Source organism: Helianthus annuus, chromosome 17 (genome assembly GCF_002127325.2).
Source record: "Helianthus annuus cultivar XRQ/B chromosome 17, HanXRQr2.0-SUNRISE, whole genome shotgun sequence".
Lineage (NCBI taxonomy): Eukaryota > Viridiplantae > Streptophyta > Magnoliopsida > Asterales > Asteraceae > Helianthus > Helianthus annuus.
In genome coordinates this window covers 131,225,387-131,249,401 of record NC_035449.2, presented here as the reverse complement: position 1 = coordinate 131,249,401, position 24,015 = coordinate 131,225,387, and the positions used below count along the sequence as shown (strand labels likewise).

Here is a 24,015-nt window from a genome sequence, read left to right as displayed (position 1 = left end):
CTACACAAATAATAATCACAAATAATAGTCAAGCATTACACGCAATCACTAAGCATCCAAATAACTGCACAGACACCGCGTAAACCAAATTGTAAGATCCTCAGTTCACGTCTTGAGTTCCAACGAACTCTCACGATTGAAATTTGTTTGTGCTAACAGTGGGTTTCTCAACAAGGGTATCGCAAGTGTTGCGTCAAACGACGCTTCTTTAGGTTCGCGACATAAATGACGTCGTGTACGTTATCGAATTTGTAGGTTACGCTACCGATTCTTCCCAGGCTGTAGAATGGTCCATCGTGACGTCAGTTAAGTTCGATCAAATACAGAGGTAACAGGAGTTGGCACCTCGTACGTAAAAGCCGCCCCTCTCCGAGGAGTATTCATAGCTGTGAAGACTCGTCCGCTCTCTTAATTGCAAGAAAGTATGCTAGTAATGTGTGTCCATCAACGATCATCCCGGCTATAATGTTTCCGTTTCGAGTTGTAAGTAGGTCAGTGATAAATTCCATCACAGTCTGTTCCCATTTCCATATATGCGTTTCTGGCTGCTGATATCCCACCCTGACTTTCCCACATGTCAAACATCGTTCCCATGTGTGCCTGTGTGGGCCTTCACGCCCGATCACCCACACATGGTCTTCAGGTTTTAATACATCCTACCAAAACTCCGATGAATAGGATATCGAGACCCGTATGCTTCGCCTGTACCAGTTCTGTAAGATTGCTGTATAGTGAGGTTCATATTCGTTCCATGAAGTAGCAAATATCGTCCGTTCTGCCAAAGGTTGCTTCCTCATGCCACGTATGGGTCAATCTTGTGAACTTTCTTCCTTCAGTTCTTCCGTTTGAACAAAGCGAGTCTGATCAGGTACGTTAGAGTGGATAGCGAGTTGCAAAGCTCGTGCACGTTCCGGTTTCACCGTTGTAATTATTCAAGAGTCCCATCCTACCATGTCATTGCATGCTTTAGGTCCTTTTGAAACAACGATACACGGGAGGCCCTTGTGATCAGTCTAAGTAATGTATTTGGTACCGTCCAAGTAATGCCTCCAACTTAAATCCAAAGACCATGGCTTCCATCGTAGGTCGTGACTCGTGCAGTTCTTCCCGTAAATCCACCACGTAGGCCATCTCCTTCTCATGTTGTATCGATGTGTAGCTGGGTCTCTGATCCGAACCATCATGGTGTACCGCCAGATCATCGGTACCCTTGGATAGAAGTGATGCTCAATGCGTTGCCGGGTTGAGTTTCAGAAGCTGACAAGACTTTCCCCTTTCTTCAGATTGCGAATCGGTGACGAGAGCTAGTATAGCAGGGTAGCCCTTCCGTAGACACTCCTGGGCTTTCATGGCTGAGGTGATCTTAAACTGATAAGGATTCCCCACTAGGGAGAGGGATATGCATGATTTTTTTTTTTTTTTTACAGAGGATTTCCGATTGATGCATAGATAACCAAATCCATGTCAACGACCACGTCAAAGCTTACAAGAGTATCGGGAAGTAGGTCAATGTCGAACACTTGACCAATAAAATCGAGTTCACAGCCAATAAGAACATAAGAAACTTCTATCGATTTACTATCAGTTAATTATACTACATGCTTATTCACAAGATGGGTGGGAGTCATTCCCAACTGACGACTGAACCCCAAAGGCACATAACTCCAATCGGCACTAGAATCGAATAAAACGGAAGCAAAAGATCGTTTAAAGAAAACGTACCGGTCTCATTATTGTCATCAGTGCGAGCTTCCCCCAGCGCCAATAGTAAATACTCTTCCACGGGTCTTGTTCCCACCATTGCTCTCATTGTTGTTATCCCCAGTATTGTTGTTGCCAGCATTCTGATTAAGCTGAGGGGAATCCCTCTTAAAATGACCCTCATCACCACACTGAAAACACTCCTTTTGATTTCCCTGATTCTGTTGAGGCTGTTGCCTCTCCTGCTGCTGTGGTTGCTTTGGGAGCCAGACCCTACAATCTTTAGCCATATGACCCACCTTGTTGCAACTATGACATACCCGGGTGCATGGCCCGCGATGATGAAACATACACTTATCACACTATGGTAGTTTTCCCGCATAAGAACCCTAGCCTGAACTGTTACCCTGATTCTCATTCACTGAAGACGACTGGCTAAAAATACGATTGCTTCCAGTGTCCGGCCTTTTCTGTGACTGCACTGAATTGGACACCTTGTCCACATCGTTCCACTTGCGCTTGCTGTCAGTGGCAGGAGTAGTAGCCGTAGTAGTGGCAGCAGTAGTAGTAGCAGTAGAAACACGCGGTGGTAACGACCCGCTCTCCACCTCCTGATCGGTGATCTTGCGAGCCAAACGGACAATCTGAGTCAAGTCGTTGAGGTTTGCTGCAGTAACCAAACCCTTCACTCATGAAGGTAATCCCTTGATGAACAATTCAATTCTTCGATGCGGAGGTCGGGACAAATTCGGGCACATGATAGCTAACTCATGAGACCGCTTCACGTATGCTTCAATCTCGGATCCCACCATCTTCAGATCATAATACTCATTTTCCAGCTTTTGTATCTCATCGCGAGGGCAATACTCCTCCCTGATCAACTCCTTAAAGTCGTCCCAAGTAGTGGCGTTCGCCGCCTCGATGCCCAACAGCTAAACCTGGGAATTCCACCATGTCAGGGCACCATCCTCAAGTGTGCCCGTAGCATACTTCACTCTGTCTCCAACGGGACAGTTACACATCGCGAATACGGACTCTGCCTTTTCGAACCAACGCAGGAGTCCTACAGCCCCTTCAGTCCCACTGAAGGTCTGCGGCTTACAATCCATAAAGGTTTTGAATGTACAAACAGGTGGATGGTGCGGATTCTGCTGCACCGGTTGACCTATTAACGAAAGGACATATAACAAACAAGACTCAAGCATACGGCACAAAGAATAAAAGTGTTTGGTACATGTCGTACCAGCCTCATAAGCCGCTAAGGCTTCAGCTACGCGAGTGTTAATTATATCGGTTAACTCAGCTTGTGTCATAGCAATATAGCCACGTCCACCTCCGCGGCCTCCACTACGTCCACCACGTCCACTCATGACTCTATATGTAAGAAAAGGAAGGATTTAAAATGCAAGTTCAAGTAGGAGTTAAGCATCACTATGATCTCCCCAAGTTTTTGAGTTCTAACATATCACCAGCTAACAGAGCGGAACCCTTTTCACACTTGTCAAGTTTCACTGGGACTCACATGCACCCCACATTATTATTATGTGTGCACCCATAATAATAATAATCCAATTTGCATGTTCATCTCAGCTCCACTCAATTCGTACTAGAAGGGTTCCCCGAATTCCCGAAATAAGACAAATAACATCACAACACAGATCATGGAAGTTCAAGGAGTGTCACACATAGCAAGGGATGTTAACAAATAATTTCATACTGTAGTGCCGAGTGTACATTCACGCATGTTGTTATTCATAAGCAAACTCTAGATATGCTACGCAATAGTAAACAAGAGACGAACCTTGCAGTCTGGAGCTGAGTGTCATGGTCGATTCCGGATCTGTTCGGTTATAGTCTGGTTTTATAAAATCGTTTTAAAACCAAGTTCACTATAACCAGTGGCTCTGATACCAAACTGTCACACCCCCAAAATACCACATGCGGGAACACCGCGGAATGTGTGACGCATCAGAGTTCGAGCCACCAATCACATTGAACCAATGATAAATATTTAAATAAAACATGTCATTAATTACCAATTGTAAATGTCAATCATAAGATTAAATCAAAAGAGTTGTGTAGCGGAAGCATATAATAAATCGTTTAACAACTGTATCATAATAAATGTTCAAAACCAATGTATCAAATATATGTTAATCCATGAGCCTCGATCCATGACCACTCCAGCACTCCCAGATAGCAAGTCCATGTCACGAATTCTAACGACCTGCAAGCATGAAGACAAGTGTGTCAGACGACGCTGGTGAGTTCAAAGTTTTGTAAACGCGCTTAGTTACCAGATGTGTGTATAAGACAGTTCAACGTTTTGTTTTGATGTTGTTATTACTCGATTACCGTATGTGGCGACTAGATGTGAATGCCCAAACCCAATGCCTCCATTTAGGCATTGGTCATGAGGTCAAGGTATCAAACAACCTTGAATAGATGTAAGGGGTCTTATATGTACACGATGAGAATGCCCAACCCCAATGCCCCTAACTAGGCATTGGTCATGAAGTCCAGGTAATTAGTTCACGCCCGTCTTTTCGGCCCGGTGTGAGGGTGCCAATCCTAATAGCGCTATCAACTAAATACCTCGTTGCTTCTTCAGCAACACGGTAGATGTATGGGGTCTTACATGATTTATACTGTGTTCAATAACCAACATCCCAAATAAACAGTTTACCCAGTATTCCCTTTAGAAACGTTTACCAGATGTCCCAAACCACCGGGACGCATGCTTAAAAAAGTGCAGTGAACTCACCTTCGATTGCTCGGTAGAATTAGCTACTCGTTTAACAAAAGTGGTCACTCAAGCCCTACCGTGATTACCAGAGTTAGTCAGTTTCATGTGCACGTAAAACACGTGTTCTTTGCATTTATTACACAGACTATAAATAAATAGCACGTATATTATCACGCAGATCATAGCAAGCACTTGGGTCAAAACAATACAAATTCATCTCACACTACATCACAAGTGGTTCGTTTCACATTCAAGTGCACACGCTAATTGTGACAAACAATCATGCATAGTAATTTAACCGATTATCATCATGTAATTATCTAATAAGTATCTGGGCCTCACACGAGTTTATTATAAGGGTGCGACCCGTTGTTCGTCCGTGGCCCAAATCTCAGCCTTTCAGCCCAATCCCCGTGCAAGCCATTGCCATTGGCCCACTAAACCCAAGGCTCTTCTAAGTGTATTACTTTAGACCAAATACTGGCCCATTTACTATGCAATTACCGAAGTGTGTGTGTGGCCCAAGCTTAATCCGCAGCCCCTAGTTAATTCCTTATCATTAATAATGTCCAACTGTTTTTATGGTTCTTATAATCCACTATGCCCATCTAGTCCATTCGAGTCATGTGTTAGCAGATCCCAAGTGGGCAGCCCAATGTACCAATCGGGTACGAGTGTATATGTGACCCGATATTTAATTAGTTCTACTATAGCCCATATACTAACCAAACTGTGTTGGACTAAACTATTGTAGCCCAACTCTTTTACATGACTCACTATTAAGCAGTTAGATCCATAGTTCCCGTAATCCCGACCACAAACACAACCAGGCTCAACCTAAGTTGAATCCCAGTACCTCCCATGGCCCACTAGTTCACGTGCAAACTGATTCAGCAAACCCCCACATAATTCTAGATAATACACACATGGGCCGATGATTCTTATTGGTCACCAAACTTACCCAACAACCTTCCAACGTCGATTAGTTTCTGTGAACATAATCTGATGATTGTTATTATTACTTCATATATCAATTTAATTGATCACATAATTTCTTTTTTTTTTTCAAGATTTGAGTTATAAGTCCATTCTATAGTGAATTCCCTATCATGAATCCAAAACTTCCTAAACTAGCTTACATATCCATACCCTAATCAGATTACTACCCCATATATACATCATCATCTATATATACCCTACTAGACAACAGCATGCCAATTGGTTATTAACACCTTCCTCATATAATGATCTTTCAATATCACTTAATATTCACATAGCATGATATACTAATCACATAAGAAACAAAGCCATAAAAATTACATAAATATAGATGTACTTTATCATCTCAATCAGTCAACACAATTAATTAAATGGATCACATGGGCCGCCATTTATGTTTTTGATTATCATCTCCACTTCACTTGATTAAATCGAGATTACATCACATCCTTATATCATTTATTTTCAATATCATTGGACCTCCAAAGACTACTGACATAACCACATGGGTATTTGGAATTTGCAATTTCAATATCATTGGACCTCCACTTCACATGGGTATTCGGATCATGCATAAGGTATCACATAGAATTCATATTTGACGTCCATACTCTCCTAATCATACCGATCCTAGCACACTTTAAAATCACAGTTATTCATAACAATTCTTTTACACACAACCCAACAATCTACTCTTTTGCAAACAACGTAACCATCAATTCTTTTACAAATAACATATAATCAACAAGTATAATCTCGGCCAAATATATCAAAGAATCAATACAAAATAATCAGATCTCACTAACCGAATGACGAAACGTAGGAGAGAGAGCTGGATACGAGGGAAGGAGGTCTCGAGGTCTGTTGTCGTGAGCCAGAGAGAAACAAAAGGAAGTAGGGTTTGGTGTATTGTGATATTTGGGAGAGCTACATGGAAGTTACGTAACATCCGATTATAACACCAAATGCCTAAGTGGGCCGGTTGTCTTCTTTGGGCCAAAGAGAAACAGGCCGAGATGTGTGTGTGCCAAGATACCCAAATGCAACCCAATATGTGCGTGCTCAACCAGTTCATGACCCAAGTGTAACAGGTAAATTCGCGGGTTCAATCCAATTAATCACCTAACTTAATTAAGCGATACATAAAACATTTAACAATTCTTAGCATAGCAATTAATCATGTTCACATAGACCCTTAATGGTTCACGAGGTAGACAAATAGCATAGAGATGCATCCTAAAAGTTGTGGGACATCAAGCATTGTTAACCGTAATTACCTGGGTTGTCACAAAAATGATATACATACAAGTGGTTCATCATTGACTTACATGATAAATCATTTAGTTTGATTCTTGAAAATGATGTGTTAAATCTGTGTCTTAAAGAGGTTAGCAGGATTTCTAAGTTTGCTATAGTTTTTTATATATAAAACTTATGTTTTGGGTAGAGGAATTTCAGGAGAGCCTGGTTGCGTTGCTTGAACCTGAATATAGCCAGACTATGATCCCAGCACAAGTTGAGGGGGAGTCCGAATGTCAAAGAGACAAGTTCTGATCCTAAGATTGCTGATGCTGATGATCTTAAGGAATCAAGAGATCGGATCAAGAGAATTAGAGTGTGAAGAAAGCCAGATAGAGTATTTGGAAGCCCGAAGACTGATAAAGACTGAAGACGTCGAAGATTCGACACTTAAGACTCGTCAACATCTGAGGCGGAGTCTGTTGGTGCAGTCATCTGTCGACTTCGTCTTGTATCGAGTCTAGTATTAGAATTGTTAGATCAGGGCGCGTTGTACGAGAAAATAGGAAGTTTTAGGTTGTATTTGAGCTGATTCCACCTGAAGAGAGTGATTCCGCTTGAAAGAGATGAGTACACTTTCAAGCGAAATCAGGAGGCTATAAATACCCTCTCAAGCATAATCACTTGGAACAGATCATTCTTCCGGTACCGAAGTGTTGCTGAAGTGCCGTTTGACTGTAATCGTTGTGAAATCAATATACAAGGCAAATTTAAGTGAAACAAGCTGTTTTTCTAGTCCGTTTCTTAGTTTCCGCCTCTGAAACGGATAATAGCTCTTCCGATTGACTCGTTTGGGTCACGACTCGATCCTACACTTTGGCAGCTTCAAGCTCTTTGTTCTTCAGCTCAAAGTACTTGTTATGTTCGTCTCTACGTGCCTTTTCTTCCTCTAACTCAGCTACTTTCACTTTCAAAATATCGATTTCAGTCTGATCTGCATCTATTTTCTTCAGCAATGACTTGTTTTCAGACTCTAGTTTCTTTACACGCATTTCAAGAATCTTCTCACGATCTGCCAATCTTTTGTTTTCAAACAACACATCATCAACCTTCTTTTCAACATTCTTAACTTGTGCATTATTTGCAAAGTCAAAATCTCCAATATCATCAAGACCAATACTTAGATTCGTAGGAATGTTTGGAAAATGTTTGAAACCAGAAGAACTAGGTGTGGATTGGATCTGTGGTTGTGAGGTTGGTGGAGTTTGAAAGATTTGTTGTGAGGTAAGTAAATATTGTTCTTGTGGTGGTGTAGCAGTATGAATATGTGGTGGTGAAAGATGTGGTGGTGATTGAATAGGAGATGGTTGTCTTGGTGGTGATTGGTGTGGTGATTTAGGTGGTGATGGTTGTGGTGATTGGTGAAGTGGTGATTGATGTGGTGTAGGTTCAGGTGGTGGTGATGGTGGTTTACTGGGTTTTTGGGTAGGTTTCTTTTTCAGCACGATCTTCAATGGCTTTTTCAACTTTGGAGTAACAACTCTCTTTCTTGCACCAACTTTCTTCTTACCACCTAATGATGGCGGTGTTTGAACATCTTAGACATTTTCCTGAGAAGGAATGTACACATCATCATCATCTTTATCTTTCCTTTTCCTCTTTTTCTGTTTCTCTTTCTCAACAACAAACATGACTTTCTTATAACGTTCAGTCTCGTCAATCTCATCTTCAGAAGAACTTGATAAGCTTGTAGTACTTTTGTTTACGTCATCACCTTCTTCATCATCAGCTGCTTTTTCCTTCTGAGCATTAAAAATATTTAATTTTTTTAACAAACTTTGAGAAATAGGAGATAGACGAACGTCAACTCCAACATTCTTCAGCTTCAGTTTCAACTTCAGCTTCAGCTTCTGCTTCAACTTCAGCTTCTACTACTGGTTCATCTACAAGCAATGTTTTAGCAGCTTTCTTTTGACGCTTTTTGGGTTGAGAAGACGAACCCTCTTCTATTTGAGCTTTAAGAGTAGCTTTCCTGCCCCTCTTCTTCTGTTCTTTTACAAACCAATCATTTCGAGTTCCTTTGAATTCTTTAAGGATCTTTAATTCATCTGCATAGCTCTTCTCTTTCATTTCTTCTTCATTTCACTAGTTCCGATGATTAACAGGATCTGGATCAACATAATTTGCATCCTTGATGAAGCCAAAAAATTCAGCTTTCTTCTTTGGCTCAGGATGATTTGGATGATATCTGACTAACTGTTTCAAAGAATCATTACTCATGTGGGATAGCACCAACAGATCATTGTTTACATCTTTCAAGGTCAGGATATGCATGATCTACCATCATTTGAACAAATCTTGGATACACCCAAGTCTTACTCTTTGACGTAATGTTCTCAACCATATAATGAAATACAATGTGTGAAAAGTTGTACTTCTTGTTCAATACAAGAGCAGTCACCATATTCATATGATAGTCTCTCATAGCATCATAACCTCCTTTACAGTGACTTAGAGCCTGCAGTACTAAGTTAATAAGAAACTTTTAAGGCTTGGTAAACTTTGACTTCAAGTAATTTGCGTTGTTCAGCGCACCATCAAAACCCATCCGCAGTATACAGCCTTTGACCATCCTCTCAGGGAATTTCGTTGGAGAATTTACGTCATCAGGAAAATCCAATACTTCACGTACACGTGCCTCTGAAATAATAATCGGTTTCTTTTCATCATTTTGCTTAACAACCGAATTGATCACTTTATTCTCTTCATCATATGTTGCGTGCTTCCAAAGACGTTTGATATGAGATCTAAACACCAGATGTTGATTCGTCAATGCTTTTTGAATAGGCAATCTCCTCATAAACTCCAGAATGCTCCTAAAATCAGACAACTTTGGAATCTTCTTCTCATCAAAATCACAACAACTGTTGTGCAATGGATCAAAAATCACATTCGAAGCCTGAAAATCAACACAATACAAATAAATCAAACACTTTTGAAAAATTTCATTATCAAACATCATTCAAGAGAAATCACTTAAATTGAAACATCATTTCAAGAGAAATAACATTTGAAGCTGAATCCCATTTGAAGCGGAATCAACTTAGTGAAACTTAATCGCCTTTCAAGCGAAATCACTCAAGTCAGTTTGAAGCGGAATCATATAATTTCAAACATCAGTTTCAAGCGAAATCTCATGATTCAAGCGGAATCATGATCAATCTTTCAAAACCTTTCTGATGATGAAATCAATCAAGTGTGTTTGTTCATCAGAGAATTCCGATCATATTGGTGTTTTTTTATCCATTATTACCAACATAATCAACCTAGATCTAAGTTTCATCAACCTGTTCATCGTCAAACATGTACACAACATCAGATCTGGTTCAATTACAACCCTACAACTGATCTACAACAAATTCCGACAACACTAAGATGTTTTACGTTCATTTTAGATCACAAACACAACCTAAATCTAAGTTTTCAGTTCAGTTCATCGCCGACAATCAAAAAACAGATGGATCTGGGTCAAATCGACCATCAAACTTACCTTTCCCATGTTTATAGTTGTGCCAACCAACTAAAAACAAGAAATTTAACTACAAACGAGCAGTATAACGGCTGCAAATTGGAAGTTTTGAGGTTTCGCTCGAAATCGCCAAGAACAAAGCTTTGGAGCGGAATCAGAACACTATGTTGTTCAAGCGGAATCAGCTGGCTATTTATAGGCCACCTGATATCGCTTGAAATGGTCATGAAGCAGTTCAAGCGGAACCCCTCTTTCAAGCGGTATAGTAATTTCAAGCAGAATCAGATTTAAAGTTTCAAATTTTTAACCTTTTCAGATTTTTACCGACACACCCAGTTAACAAAGTCCAAGTTAATGACCTTGGTCAACTGTTCAGCCTACCAAGTCCAATTTAATGACCTTGGTTGGCCAGTTTATGAAGTTTGCTAACTTTCTAAAACTGAATTTAGTTTAAATTAATAAACTTTTGAACTTTTCAAACACATACCAGTCATTTTTCAGAATCTTCTGCTTACTCAACCCTCATGATTCAGACATGTTTAGCACACAAGACTTTGATCATCTGATCCCCAACGTACGTTATCGAAAATAAGATGAAAATAAAAATCTTTTTGGATGTTGGAATATGATAAACAGGAAACTGTACACACAATATTTTTGTGAGCGTGTTAGGGGATCATATCAGCTTCCGACAAGACACAAGTACCGTTAAGCTTAAATTTCATACCCAGCATTAAACAATTTGCTTAGATTGTCGATATACTGATCCTCTTAAATTTTCACACAATTTTCAACTTGTTCATGATACAGATTAATTGTTTTAGGACTTAAACTTTTACATGTGTCCCATCTCAGTATATACTCCTGTATCCAGATCCCAATATTCAGTCTTATAGGTGAGTATACCTAGATGATATCTGTAATGGGGTGATTGCGAGGCTGTGAGAGCTCAGGTCAGAACTTTCGTTCAGCAGAGAGATGACGGCTCGACTTTCGGTGGGTTCCCTTTAGAGAATCTTTTTTACAACAGCACATGATTATCATTTTGCAATGTTTCATCATTTTTTATGTGAGGGGGGGCTTTACGAGTAAAGCATTGCGTAAAGTATTATACGGAGACTAGGTCAGAATTTCCATTCAGCAGAAGTCCCGGGATAATACCCCATATATCATTAAGTATAAATACCTAATATCTCAGAAAGAGGGACCTTTCAAACAATATCTCGGGGGTTACCCATATATCCTAGAGATGTTCCCCACGTAAAAGCAAGTAATTTTTATGTTTATATCCCAAACAAATCTACTAATTTTTTAAAAACCTATCAGCACATCATCAGCAAGACTGTTTAACGCATATTAAACATTACATTTCTTTAGCGTACTGCATCTGTCTAGCTGATATACTATCATTTCCCCTTTTTACACAAACTCTTTTTCAGTTTTTCTAATGTTTTTGGATTTTTCAAATTTTATCATGTTTTGTATTTTTCTGCAAACTTTCTCCCCCTAAAATCATCCCATTTAATTTTAAAAGATAATAAAATCTCTTTTTGTCAAATGGTTTTGTAAAAATCAGCCCTCTGTTCATCGGTGTGTATATGTTCTATCTGAATCAATTTCTTCTTGTGACAATCACGAATGAAATGATGACGTATTTCAATATGTTTGGTTTTAGAATGGTGAACCGGGTTTTTCGTTATATTAATGGCTGCTTCATTGTCCATGAAAATCGGTGTATCCAAGAACTGCAGACCAAAATCTCGCATCTGCTGTTGGATCCAAAGGATCTGGGAGCAACAGATGGAGGCTGAAATGTATTCAGCCTCACAAATAGAGAGCGCTACTGAGGTTTGTTTCTTGCACTGCCAGGTGACAAGTCGAGTTCCAAAGAACTGACACCCATCAGTGGTGGACTTAGCGTTCTGCTTGCAGCTACCAAAGTCAGAATCAGCAAAACCTGTAAGATTGAAGTCACCCGATCTAGGATACCACAAGCCGATGCTTGGGCAGCCTTTCAAATACCGTAAAAGTTGTTTGATGATTGTCAGGTGTGACTGCTTTGGGCTTGACTGATATCTGGCGCACAAACACGTTGGATACATGATGTCCGGGCGAGAAGTAGTAAGATACATCAAGGATCTGATCATTGATCAAGGATCTGATCGGGGCAAATTCCATGATTCTGTGCTAGGGGGTTGATGCTGGACTGGACTGTGCCATGCTAAACTTCTCCAGAACATCATTCACGTACTTTGTTTGATGAATGAAGATTACATCGGGCTTTTGCTCCACTTGTAGCCCGAGGAAGAACTTCATCCCCCCCATCGAACTCATCTCGAATTTCTTTTTCATCACCTTCTCGAAATCTTTACACAAGTCGTCATTCGTCGAACCAAAAATGATGTCATCAACGTAGATCTGCACGATTAAGAGATGGCCTGCAACTTCCTTTGTAAACAGAGTGCTATCAATTGTCCCTCTGGTGAACCTGTTGGCCAGCAGATGTTGGGAAAGCGTCTCATACCAGGCTCTCGGGGCCTGGTGAAGTCCGTAGAGCGCCTTATCTAGAAGATAGACTTTGTTCTTGTGTTGTGGATCAGTGAAACCCGGTGGTTGTCCCACATACACTTCTTCTTTTATTCTTCCATACAGGAATGCAGATTTCACATCAAGTTGGTATACTTTGAATCCTTTCCAGGACGCGAACGCCAAGAAGATCCTGATAGCCTCAAGTCTAGCAACAGGCGCATAAACCTCATCATAGTCGATGCCTTCTTGCTGACTGAATCCCTGTACTACCAATCGTGCTTTGTTCCGAACCACGACTCCTCTATCGTCTCTTTCACACCTGAACACCCACTTCATCTTTATCAATTTCTGATTCTCAGGAAGATCTACTAATCTCCAAACACCCAGTTTCTTGAACTGCTGCAGCTCTTCCTGCATAGCATTCACCCAGTTGTCTTCAGTCAAAGCTTCTTTATACATTCTGGGTTCAATCTGTGAAATAAAACATTTAAGTGAGAATTCTTCCTGTAAAGGTGCAACAGATGAATAAAAACAGGTAAGTGCTCTGTTGATCTGATCTCTGGTCTTAACACCACTCTGTAGGTCACCGATAATCTGCTCTGAAGGATGATAAGACAATGTTCGTGGCATAGCAGTGTCAGGCACATTAACTTCCGATTGCAAGTTCATAATATCTAGATCACCGGTGTGATCCTTAGCTTCTGTCGTAGTAACATTTGGTTCCTCATCAAAAATCGGACCGGATTCCGATTCTGAGTCGTCAGAATTGTCGAATGTTGGAGCTGGATCCTCTGGTGGTTCGTGAGTTGTTCCACTTGGACCGGCTTCATGATCGTTTGTGCCACATGTAGGATTGCTAGTTGAAACTACCAAAGGTCTTGGCACTTGATCTTGTGAACTAGATTGTTGCTGTTGATATAACAGTACAAGTTCCTCAATACTTGGCTCGGTTGGAAGTTGGAAAGACTCCCAAAGATTGTCGTAATCGAACAAGAATCTTTATCCGGGAAGTTGTGGTGGAGCAGTGTGCTTCTGACAGTCTACATGTTGAACTTGTATTACTTTTCCCAGGCATGGCACAAACACCCTCTTCAACGAGCTCGCGTAACCTACAAAGAAACCATCATTAGACTTAGCACTGAATTTACCATTTTCATCTATGAAAGCACATGGAGATCCAAACGGCTCCAAAAACTTTAGATTGGGCTTATAACGGTGTAAAAGCTCAAAACACGTTTTCTTGTATTTCTTGACGGTGAGCACACGGTTCAAAGTATAACATGCTGCAGCGTCTGCTTCACTCTAGAAGAAAATAGGAAGATTGGAATCGGCAAGCATTGTTCGAGTAGTTTCTATCAAGGTACGATTCTTTCTTTCAGCTACGCCGTTCTGTTGTGGAGTGTATGGCGCGCTGAATTCATGAAGAATCCCTTTTTCGTTACAGAACTCGAGCATTCTATTATTCTTGAATTCCGTTCCGTTATCACTTCTTATTCTCCTGATCGGCAGCTTATACAGCGTCTCCATCTTCTTGAATAGTATCATTAGTGACTCAAACATCTGATCTTTCCTCTCCATGCACACTACCTACGAAAACCTTGTAAAGTCATCAGTGACAACCAAGCAGTATAAGTCACCACTGATACTGTGCACATTGACCGGCCCAAAGAGATCCATGTGGAGTCTCTCAAGCGGTACTTTGATCGAATTCAGCAACTTCTACGGGTGTGATTTCCTGGTCTGCTTTCCTTTCTTGCAAGCTACATAGTCATCATTCAAATGAAAATTTTTCAAATTCACACCTTTGACCAAATCATTAGGAACTAGAAAATTCATTTTCCTAACATGAATGTGGCCCATCTTTCGATGCCACATAATTGCCTCTTTTTCAGTAGCTTTAGTTTTTGTTACAAAACACTGTTTTTGATGATCGGTTGGTGTTGCGACACTCATGTCAAGAATGTATAAATCGTTTTCTCATGGAGCTCGCAACAGCACCATATCCTCAGGGATTTTAAACCCAGGTTTTAAAACAAGACACTCATTTTTTGTGAAATGTACGGTAAAAGATTTATCACAAATTTGTGAAATACTGAGCAAGTTGTTTTCCAATTCAATTATGTAGTTCACTTTCTCAAACGAAATAACTCCATTTGTTAAGGTTCCTTGACCAACAATCCTTCCACCCTGGTTTCCAGCAAATCCAACGTATCCACCATTGATAGATTTCACGTCGTAGAGCAGTGCCAGCATTCCAGTCATATGTCTTGAGGCTCCGCTGTCCATTATCCATTTTGAAATTATCAACCTCGGCAGCCCCTGCAAACATTATAGCAAATCACTCAAACAATGATGCCCATGACTTCTTAACCACTGAAACACTTCCAAATACTAAATCACACGTCACATCAACCTTTGGAAAGTTAAAAGTGACATTTGGAACATCAGTTTTTACTTTTGGTTTTACTTCCTTTTTGATCGGTGGAAACTCTTCAAGAATTTTATCAAGTTCAAACTCAAATTTTTCAACATCATCTTTAAAAACTCTTGTTTCATTTTTCAAAATGTTTTCCATCTTTTTCTCCTCGACCGATGAATTTGATTTCACAACCCATGATTGATTTTCAAAAACTTTCGTTTTTGGATAAATCTTTGAAGTCTTATGAGTCTTTGAAGATTCGCCAACCTCAAAGGTCGATTTCGGCTTATCTTCTGACTTCAAAGATTCACCCCTCTTCAAAATGTGAATTGGTGAAACCATAGGTGTTTTACCCTTGTTATCAGTTGGAGATTTTGGTCGGGGTTTTCGCAAAACAGGTTTTTCAAAGACAGGTTTTTCAAAAACTTTCTTGCATTGTTTGGCAATGTGACCGATCTCATTGCAACGATAGCAAACTCTTTTGTTATACTCGACAAAAGTTGATTTGAACGACTCTTCTTTCAGTTTCTTTGCTGCATCAATGACTAAAAATGTACTCTTTTTCATCATCAACACTTGGTCCAACAACGAAAACATCATTCTTGTTATCCTTTGGCTTGGAATTTTTCTTAGCCATTTTCTTCTCAAAACCAATTAGTTTGTTTTTAAGATTGTTTCCATTTTTCTTGTTGTTACCTTTTCCCTCCCACTCTTTCTTACCCGAGTTGTTAGGTTGTGACTTAACAAACGACTTTTTGGGTTTTGAGAAGAACTCTTTATTGTTCACCTCAGCAATGTCAATTTCGACCAATTTGAACACTTTTTCAACATTTTCAATCTTTGCATTCTGAAGCGGATACTCAAAATCAGAATAAAGCTTGTCAGTTCCAATCATTGTGTAAACCACCATGATCGGATCATCATTCGCGACTTTGTCTGATTTTGGTATGAATCGGTCTAAAAAGTTACCCTCGTCTTCAGAATCAGACACAGAATTCTCCGAATGAGTTTTCATGATCTCACCCTCAGAGTTATCACTCTCTTCGTCTAACACTTGGTCGACAACAGTCTTGATGACCTGTGACTCATTGTCTGTGTCGGACGGAGAGAATGTAACATCAATATTCTCCGGTAACTCATCCTTAATTGTCCTCAGTTTGAGGTTCAATGCAGCTTCCACCCCATCTAGATACTTTTGAGTGTAATGATTCCATATTGGGGGTGGAACACTGTTAAAGACCGGTGTTGCATTTGGTTGCTGTGGAACAATCTGCTCAATAACATAAGAAGATGCAACATAGCTCATTAACTTTTTATCGATTCGTTCATTTTCAATTTTGGTTAACTCTAACTCTTTCTTTAACGATGCAATTGTGTCTAAATGAAAATTGACTTCCACTTGTTTATCAAAAATTGTTGATTTTAATAATTTCGTGGCTTTATCATTTTCAACACTTTCCTTTTGAATCATTTTAATCGATCTAGCCAGTGTATCATATGCCTCTTTAACTTGACTTAGATCAAATTTAATCATTCCAGCGTGTTGTTTTAATTCCTGAAACTTTGTGTCCTTTTCAAGACACTCCATGCAGGGTTTTGAACAGTTTTGGCATGGGGTTTCAGAAATTGGATCAATTTTCTCAACAATCTTTTCTTCATGATCAGTTTAACATCCTGTTTACCGACATTATCAGACTCTGACTCTGACACTCCTTTGGTTTTGACCTCCTCAATTCCGAACTCCCCATCAGACTCCTTTTGTACTGACTCGGTACCGACATTATCTGGTTTTACAGGTTCTGTGTCTACCTCTTTCAGTTTTCCCATAAGAGCCCTGTCAGCAATCTCCTTCAAAGTCTCTTCGGTCATCTCTTTGGTTACATCAATCATCTCTTCAACATAATCTTTCTTCTCCTCATATCGTGGGCATAATCCTGTTTTTGGCTCTTCGAAGAAACCTGCAAAAGAATCAAACACTTTAGGAGGTATAATTGATTTTATGGAATTAGCTAAAACCTCCTATTCGGTTTGATAGTAATAAACTTCAGCAGCAATTTCCTTAGGATCAGCCATATTTTCCACAGACACATCTTCACTAACCACTTCTGGTTCAACAACACTCTCTAATTCTTCGACAATCTCAGCCATCATAGCTCTTCCTTCACTACCCGGAATGTATTTATCCCAGCTGAAACCCTCAGCTAACTTTTCGTCATCTTGGTTGACTATGAGAGCTTTCTCTGGCTTGTTCTCAATCTGAGGTCTTTGAACGACTGGTTGTTGATTTGGCCTGTGATATATCGCTTATCTGTAATAGTCTTTGGTAAATGGATTCTGGTGATTGTTGACCTCTCTGTTTGGACACTAAATTTTAAAATGCCCTCTCTCTTTGCACTTAAAACAAGTCACTTTAGACTTATCAAAACCGACCTTCTGATCTGGTCCAGAAAGAATGTTTCTACCAGTTATTTCCATAAAACGCTGCGCTCTTCTCACCAAACTAGCCATACCCCACTTTATGTCAATAAACTCAAGCTCCTCCGGATCTATTTGATTGTAATCCTCCTTTGTCATATCAGGATTTCTGATCTTGCCAGCCACTAAACTCTCGTATGACTCCAACATGGAAGCTAACAATGCAATATGTTGCTTTGCAGCCGATTCAGTAAACTCATTCCCGTTCTTGATGGTGACTGCAATATTGCATTGAATCCCAGAAACATATGCCTGATTGTTCGAGCTAGATGAGCTTTGAGGTGACATCTGTTCAGAAGCTTTGAAGTTTGGCTCAAAACTAGCAAACGGTGAAGACTTGTTATTGCATGGAGTACCGGACGAAACACCCGATGTTGAATCTGCGCTAAACGCTGTTTGAATCTTCGGGCTTTGATTTGTTGGTGCTGGAGTGATGCCTTTGTAATAAAGAGACACATCTTGTTGAACATTGGCAGAGTTCATCTTTTTAATCTTTATCAACTCTAACTCATGCGCCTCGATCTTCTCAATAAACGGGCTAAGATTCAAGTTAACGAAATCTGAATTGTTCTTCAACATCATCAAATATGTACCCCATTCATCATAGGGTATTGCATCTGCTAACTTGTCGATCCACTCCTCATTTGTCTTGGTTATTTCCAACCTTTTCATCTCCACAACTAAATGGCAGTATCGTTCAATCAGTTGTTTTGTAGTTTCACCTTTTATGCCCGTGAAAATGTCAAATTCTTTCTTTATCAAAGCCTTTTTGCTTTTGATCATGGACACACTCCCTTGAAACTTTACTTTCAATTGCTGCCAAACAGATTGTGAATTGTCTTCATGTTGCAACAGCACCAAGATGTCCTCTTTATTTGCCTGTTGAAGCATGCTCATCATCTTCTTCTCAGCTTTGAAGTCATCCTGTTCAGTTTGTGTCAAACTGCTGGTTCCCTTCTCAAGACCCAAACCATCAACTGGTGGAACATACTTCGACTCAATCATCATCCAACACTCAAAGTGATTAGCTTGTACCCAGTTTTCGAATCTCCCAGACCAGCCTGAATATTCATCGATATTCATCAGCTTGGGTGGTTTCTGCATCGTTCCCAATTCATTCTCCATATTGACGTTCTGAACAATACTGGCCGGGGTTTGTGCTGCCGTCATTCCATTTCCAGAAAACATGTTGTAAATATCTTGGTTGTCCATTTTTACGATATCAGATTTCTGAAAATTTTTTCAAGTTTTTTTAAAAAAACTGGTCTTTTTAAGTGAAAACACTTTCTACATGAAATGAACTACGAACGAAATGGACTTTCACAACAAAACCATGTTTTTCAAGCTGAATAAGGTTTTCAAGCGAAATCAGAAAAATTTTAGGCTGAATACAGTTTCAAGCGAAATCAGAATTTTCAAGCGGAATAAAAGTGATTATTCAAGCGGAATCCCAACTCAAGCGAAATCAGTCACCAACTCAAGCGGAATCAAGTGACTTTCAAGCGGAATCACTTATTTCGCTTGAAATTACTTCAATTTTCGAGCGGAATCAGATCTTTTCAAGTGGAAAGCCTTATTTCGCTTGAAATTACCACTATTTTCAAGCGGAATCACAAAGACTCGTTCAAGCGAAATCAGGTTTTCAGTCCATTTTTAGTAGTTTTAGGCTGAATTTTGATCTGATTCTCTCAAGGGTTTGATAAAACACTGTTTTTCACACTATATCAAAAACTCAGTCCATTTTATATGTTCAAACGTCCAGAAATCCAGAAATTGTAGAAAAAATGCACTGATTCAAACGTATTGGCTCATCACTGGCTCTGATACCAATTGTAGGATCGTTTTACCGACCGAGTGAGTCAATTCAGAATCAATACACACTGTTCGTAAGGCGAAATCAAACAAACAGAGCTGAATCAGTGAGAATGGAGTAGAATAACAGAGATTATCACTTTAACACACGTTTCTCATTAATACTTCAGTAGAAAATCCGGCAGCAGTTCGGTATACAACTTGTCAAAACATACCAAATGAGAAACAAATTAACCTATTTATAGGCTTCATATTCCGCTTGAGCTTGAAATGACACATGTCATTTCGAGCGGAATCACAACTTTATGATTTCGCTTGAAATGACAAAGTGTCATTTCAAGCGGAATCACATGAAATAACATGCATTTCCACATAGTTACACATTTGACCCCTGTAAACCCTATACAAGCATGACCTAGACTAAGACGTAGGCTATAGACATCGTGTACTAACAAAACCTATTTTAAAACCATTTTCAAGCTTACTTTAAAGATCTTCAAGTTCGTCATCAAGTTTCTTCATGGATCTTTCAAGATCTATGCTTAAACTTGTTAGATCTATGCTTCTAATGAGCTTACACATGATGGATCTAACTAAAAACACAAGATCAACAACCACAACTTCATGACATACATCAAACATCGCTAAAATCACTTGTTTTTCCTTAGATTATGTTAGATCTTCATGTCTTCATCTTTTAAAGTGTAGTTTTTTAGATGGTGTAACTTATACATATCACTAACATGAAGTAAAAGAAGGTTTATGATGCTTACCACTAGCTCTTGTGGCTAGGGAAGTGGCAAAGAAATCAAGAAGAAGAAGATTGATGAATAAGTGATGGTTAAAAGCTCCAAATGGTGGTCCTTCAACTTCTAATGCTTAACACCTTCTTAGATCATCTTCTAGCACCTTTGGATAACCTTGGATTGCCTTGAATGTGAAAGAAAATGGTGATGTATGTGTGGTGTACGTTGGCCGAGAGCAAGGGGAGGAGAAAGGAGGAAGAAGGTTTGAAAGTTGTTGATGAAATGATAAGGTTTAGCACCCTTTGGTATAACCTCCAACATCTTGTTAACCATAGGATTTTATGTTGGTAACTTTGACTAAACAAGAGCATTGGTCTAATGAGAAAGATGTGGGGCCGACCTAGACCAGGGAGGGGGGGGGTAAGGTAAGTTTTGGAAGGTGAGGGGTTAAAGAGGTATACTAGAAGGTTTAATGTAAAGTTAAGTGTGTGGGGCCACATGTGGCTGGCCTAGACCATGGGGGGGGGGGTAAATGGTATGTTTTGGAAGGTGAGGGCTTAAAGAGGTATACTAGAAGGTTTAATGTAAAGTTAAGTGTGTCTAAGTGTTTTTATGGTTTTTAATGTGTTCTTTGATCATAACTAGCTTTAAAACACTAAAACTATGTTTTATTTTATTTTTTGTGTTTTGGGTAGTGTCCGGTTAATTGTTCGGTAGTCGGTTCGTTAAAGTGTTAAGTTGTGATATTTACAAGGTATGAAGTACCTTTTGTGACATGTTTTCATTCTCGACACTTTACAAGTTATTCTGGGTGTTTTATAGAACTTATCAGCATGTTATTCTAGTGTTTAAACGCTGAATTTTGCTGAAATGTGCAGAATTTAGTGTTTAAAGTGCGTTTCGGACAATTTTTAGTGCTTATTTTAGCTTCCGGAAAGTGTTAATGTAAACCCTTGTTCACCTACTTGGGTTTTAATGCATTTTTGATGTTGGATCTACATCTAAGTCTTAAATCTATCGTTTAACTGAATACTAAAGTTGTGCTGACACAGCTTGTCTAACCGGTGAGTTTATTAATCGTTTCGACGCAACGCTTAATGTATCGCACAATGCGATAAATGAAATATGTAACATGCATGATATCAAATGTAGTACATGCAAGCATATAACGTTGTCGTTTAAAAACATAAATGCATGAAATAAATCATGGATGTTACATATTTCATTTATCGCATTGTGCGATACATTAAGCGTTGCATCGAAATGATTAGTAAACTCACCGGTTAGACAAGCTGTGTCAGCACAGCTTCAGTATTCAGTTAAACACTAGATTTAGGACTTAGATATAGGTCCAACATAAAAATACATTAAAACCTAAGTGGGTGAACAAGGGTTTACATTAACACTTTCCGGAAGCTAAAATAAGCACTAAAAATTGTCTGAAACACACTTTAAACACAAAATTATGCACATTTCAGCAAAATTCAGCATTTCAACACTAGAATAACATGCCGATAAGTAGTATAAAACACCCAGAATAACTTGTAAAGTGTCGGGAACGAAAACATGTCACAAAAGGTACTTCATACCTTGTAAATTTCACAACTTAGCACTTTAACGAACCGACTACCGAACAATTAACAGGACACTATCCATGTCACACCCCGACCATGTAAAACATCAAATCGTGGTGGAAACGTCGGGGAGTGTTGTAACAGAATTATTGTTTCACAACCATGGCAATTAAAGTTATGTATTACTTATAAACCAAAGGATTACATTGTCTTAAACAAAAGAGAAAAAAGAGTACATCACAAAATTAAACTGGTTCTAGCTTCATTTTTAAGTCACTAAGGCACAGGTCCGCCCTAGTATGTCACGATTATCCTATGCAACAGCTCCTGAAAACACATGTGAAAATAGGTACGTCAGCATAAAAATGTCTGTGAGATACATAGATTTTGTGAAAATAGGATTCATGACTTGAGTTTAAAGAAATGTTTAATAAAAATTTGTCATGAATCTTGTTAAGTGTTTTCTTTTATAAATCATATGAAAATGTGATAAGAGATCAGATTATATAAAAGAAAGGTGTATGGTTAATAAAATAACCAAGTAAAATGAGTTGTATAAAACAACCTGTTTTGTAAAACAACGTCTTGTGAAAAATATGTTATTTGTGTAAAATGTTATATGTCTAAAGTGATATGATTTAAATAATGCCACGATATGTAATAGCATACAAGCACTTATATATATGAAGTACCAGCGGCGTATCCACCATGCCTTTATTATATTACACATGCCTCGTTACTTAAATCACTTAAACAAACCACCAATGTATAATGTTCATGTTTAAACCAATTGTCAAATGTTATTGTATAAACCATGTCAAATGTTAAATGTCAAAATGTAATCATGTAATGTGTAACAAATGTTATGTATGGTAAGTAATATGTGATTACTTAAACCAAATGTAAAAATGTATAAAACAAAGTATTTTGAATATATCAAAAAGTCGTGTTTTGCAAAATAAATGCATGTTTTACTGATACCAACACTTATGCGGTAAGTTAAACGTATACATTCAAGCCTTGAGACTGTAGGATAACCTTAGAGTAAAGGTTATCAAAATGTTTTCGGATTCAGTCATTCCTTTCATCCAAACAAACCTAGGATGTCAGGAATGGGAGTTGTCAAGTCCTATGGTACCACTGCTCACTACCGAGCGGCATAGTTAATGTTAATGAACGTATTTTAGTCCCGTTGAACAAACCAAATGTCATACCAATTGTAAACATGTTATGTGGAAACAATGTACTAAGTATGCTAAGTTAACATACAAAGCAGAAAAGTCATGTAAATCAATGTGCTAGCATGCTCAGTAAACATACATAGCAGAAATGTAATATAAAACAATGTACTAAGTATGCTAAGTTAACATACAAAGCATAAAATGTAATGTAAAACAATGTGCTAGCATGCTCAGTCAACATACATACCAAAGCATAACTGAAATTATGTACTATATGCGTACTAATGAACATAGCAAGTATGTGATATGAAAACATGAAAGCACGAAAGTAACAAGTAGGCACATGTGTTTCACCCCAAAACATTTGAAAAACAGTAAAAGAGGGGACTACGTACTCACTTGAGATTGCTCAATAGTCGTAGGATAACCACCAAGCAAAGCTAGAAAGATCGCGAAATTAAACGGCACCTAATATAGGTAACTACGTTAATAAACGGACCTAATCGGAGGATTGGGTAGAGTGAGGGTTTACAAACCAAATGAGTGTACAAACTCATGTAATATGGTTTAACAAAGCCTATATTCTAAAACGAAACCTAACCTAAGTGCTTACGCCCCATTGCGACTCGTTTAGGTAGGTTACACTACTTTAACGCGTCATTCGCATAAAACGCGTTTGGAATGCCTAACTAGTCCTATGACAAGTAAATATGCCTTAACATGTCTAATATTGTTTCCTAATCAGTTTAGATGTCAAAATTTATGTTACATATGCTTAAAATGAATTTTGGCGCAAAAAGGGCATTTTGGTATTTTTCCTAAGGCATATATACTACCTATCATACAACTACTTAAACGAAGTGACCATAAGGTATAACCTCGGAAGGTTATTCCCTATACAATTATGGTCACCTAATGTGTTTGGTTGGATTCTAATGATCGACCAAACGGGTCGGGTTTGAAAGTATAAGCGATTGTTTAGATCGCTTACCTTACGACCCTATATAAGCACATATCTAAAAGTGACGAGCTAAACATGTTAAAACATGTTTAACGAATTTAGAA

At 38.9% G+C, this 24,015-nt stretch overlaps 1 protein-coding gene across 1 annotated transcript; it reads right to left on the bottom strand.

The window, feature by feature from the left end:
* Positions 1-7,554: 7,554 nt before the first annotated feature.
* On the bottom strand, positions 7,555-8,815 carry LOC110924890 (histone-lysine N-methyltransferase 2B-like). Its single transcript, XM_022168868.1, has 3 exons — positions 8,582-8,815; positions 8,290-8,487; positions 7,555-8,247 (listed from the first exon to the last, which is right to left on the bottom strand). The coding sequence occupies exons 1-3, from the start codon at positions 8,813-8,815 to the stop codon at positions 7,555-7,557; spliced, it is 1,125 nt and encodes a 374-aa protein (XP_022024560.1).
* Positions 8,816-24,015: the final 15,200 nt, after the last annotated feature.

Coding starts and splice junctions, on each gene's coding strand:
- LOC110924890 (XM_022168868.1), bottom strand. CDS start 8,815: ATGAAAGAGAAGAGCTATGCAGATGAATTAAAGATCCTTAAAGAATTC. Junction 8,488..8,581: donor AAGCAGAAGCTGAAGCTGAA/GTTGAAACTGAA, acceptor TTTAATGCTCAG/AAGGAAAAAGCAGCTGATGA. Junction 8,248..8,289: donor ACATTCCTTCTCAGGAAAAT/GTCTAAGATGTT, acceptor GGTGGTAAGAAG/AAAGTTGGTGCAAGAAAGAG.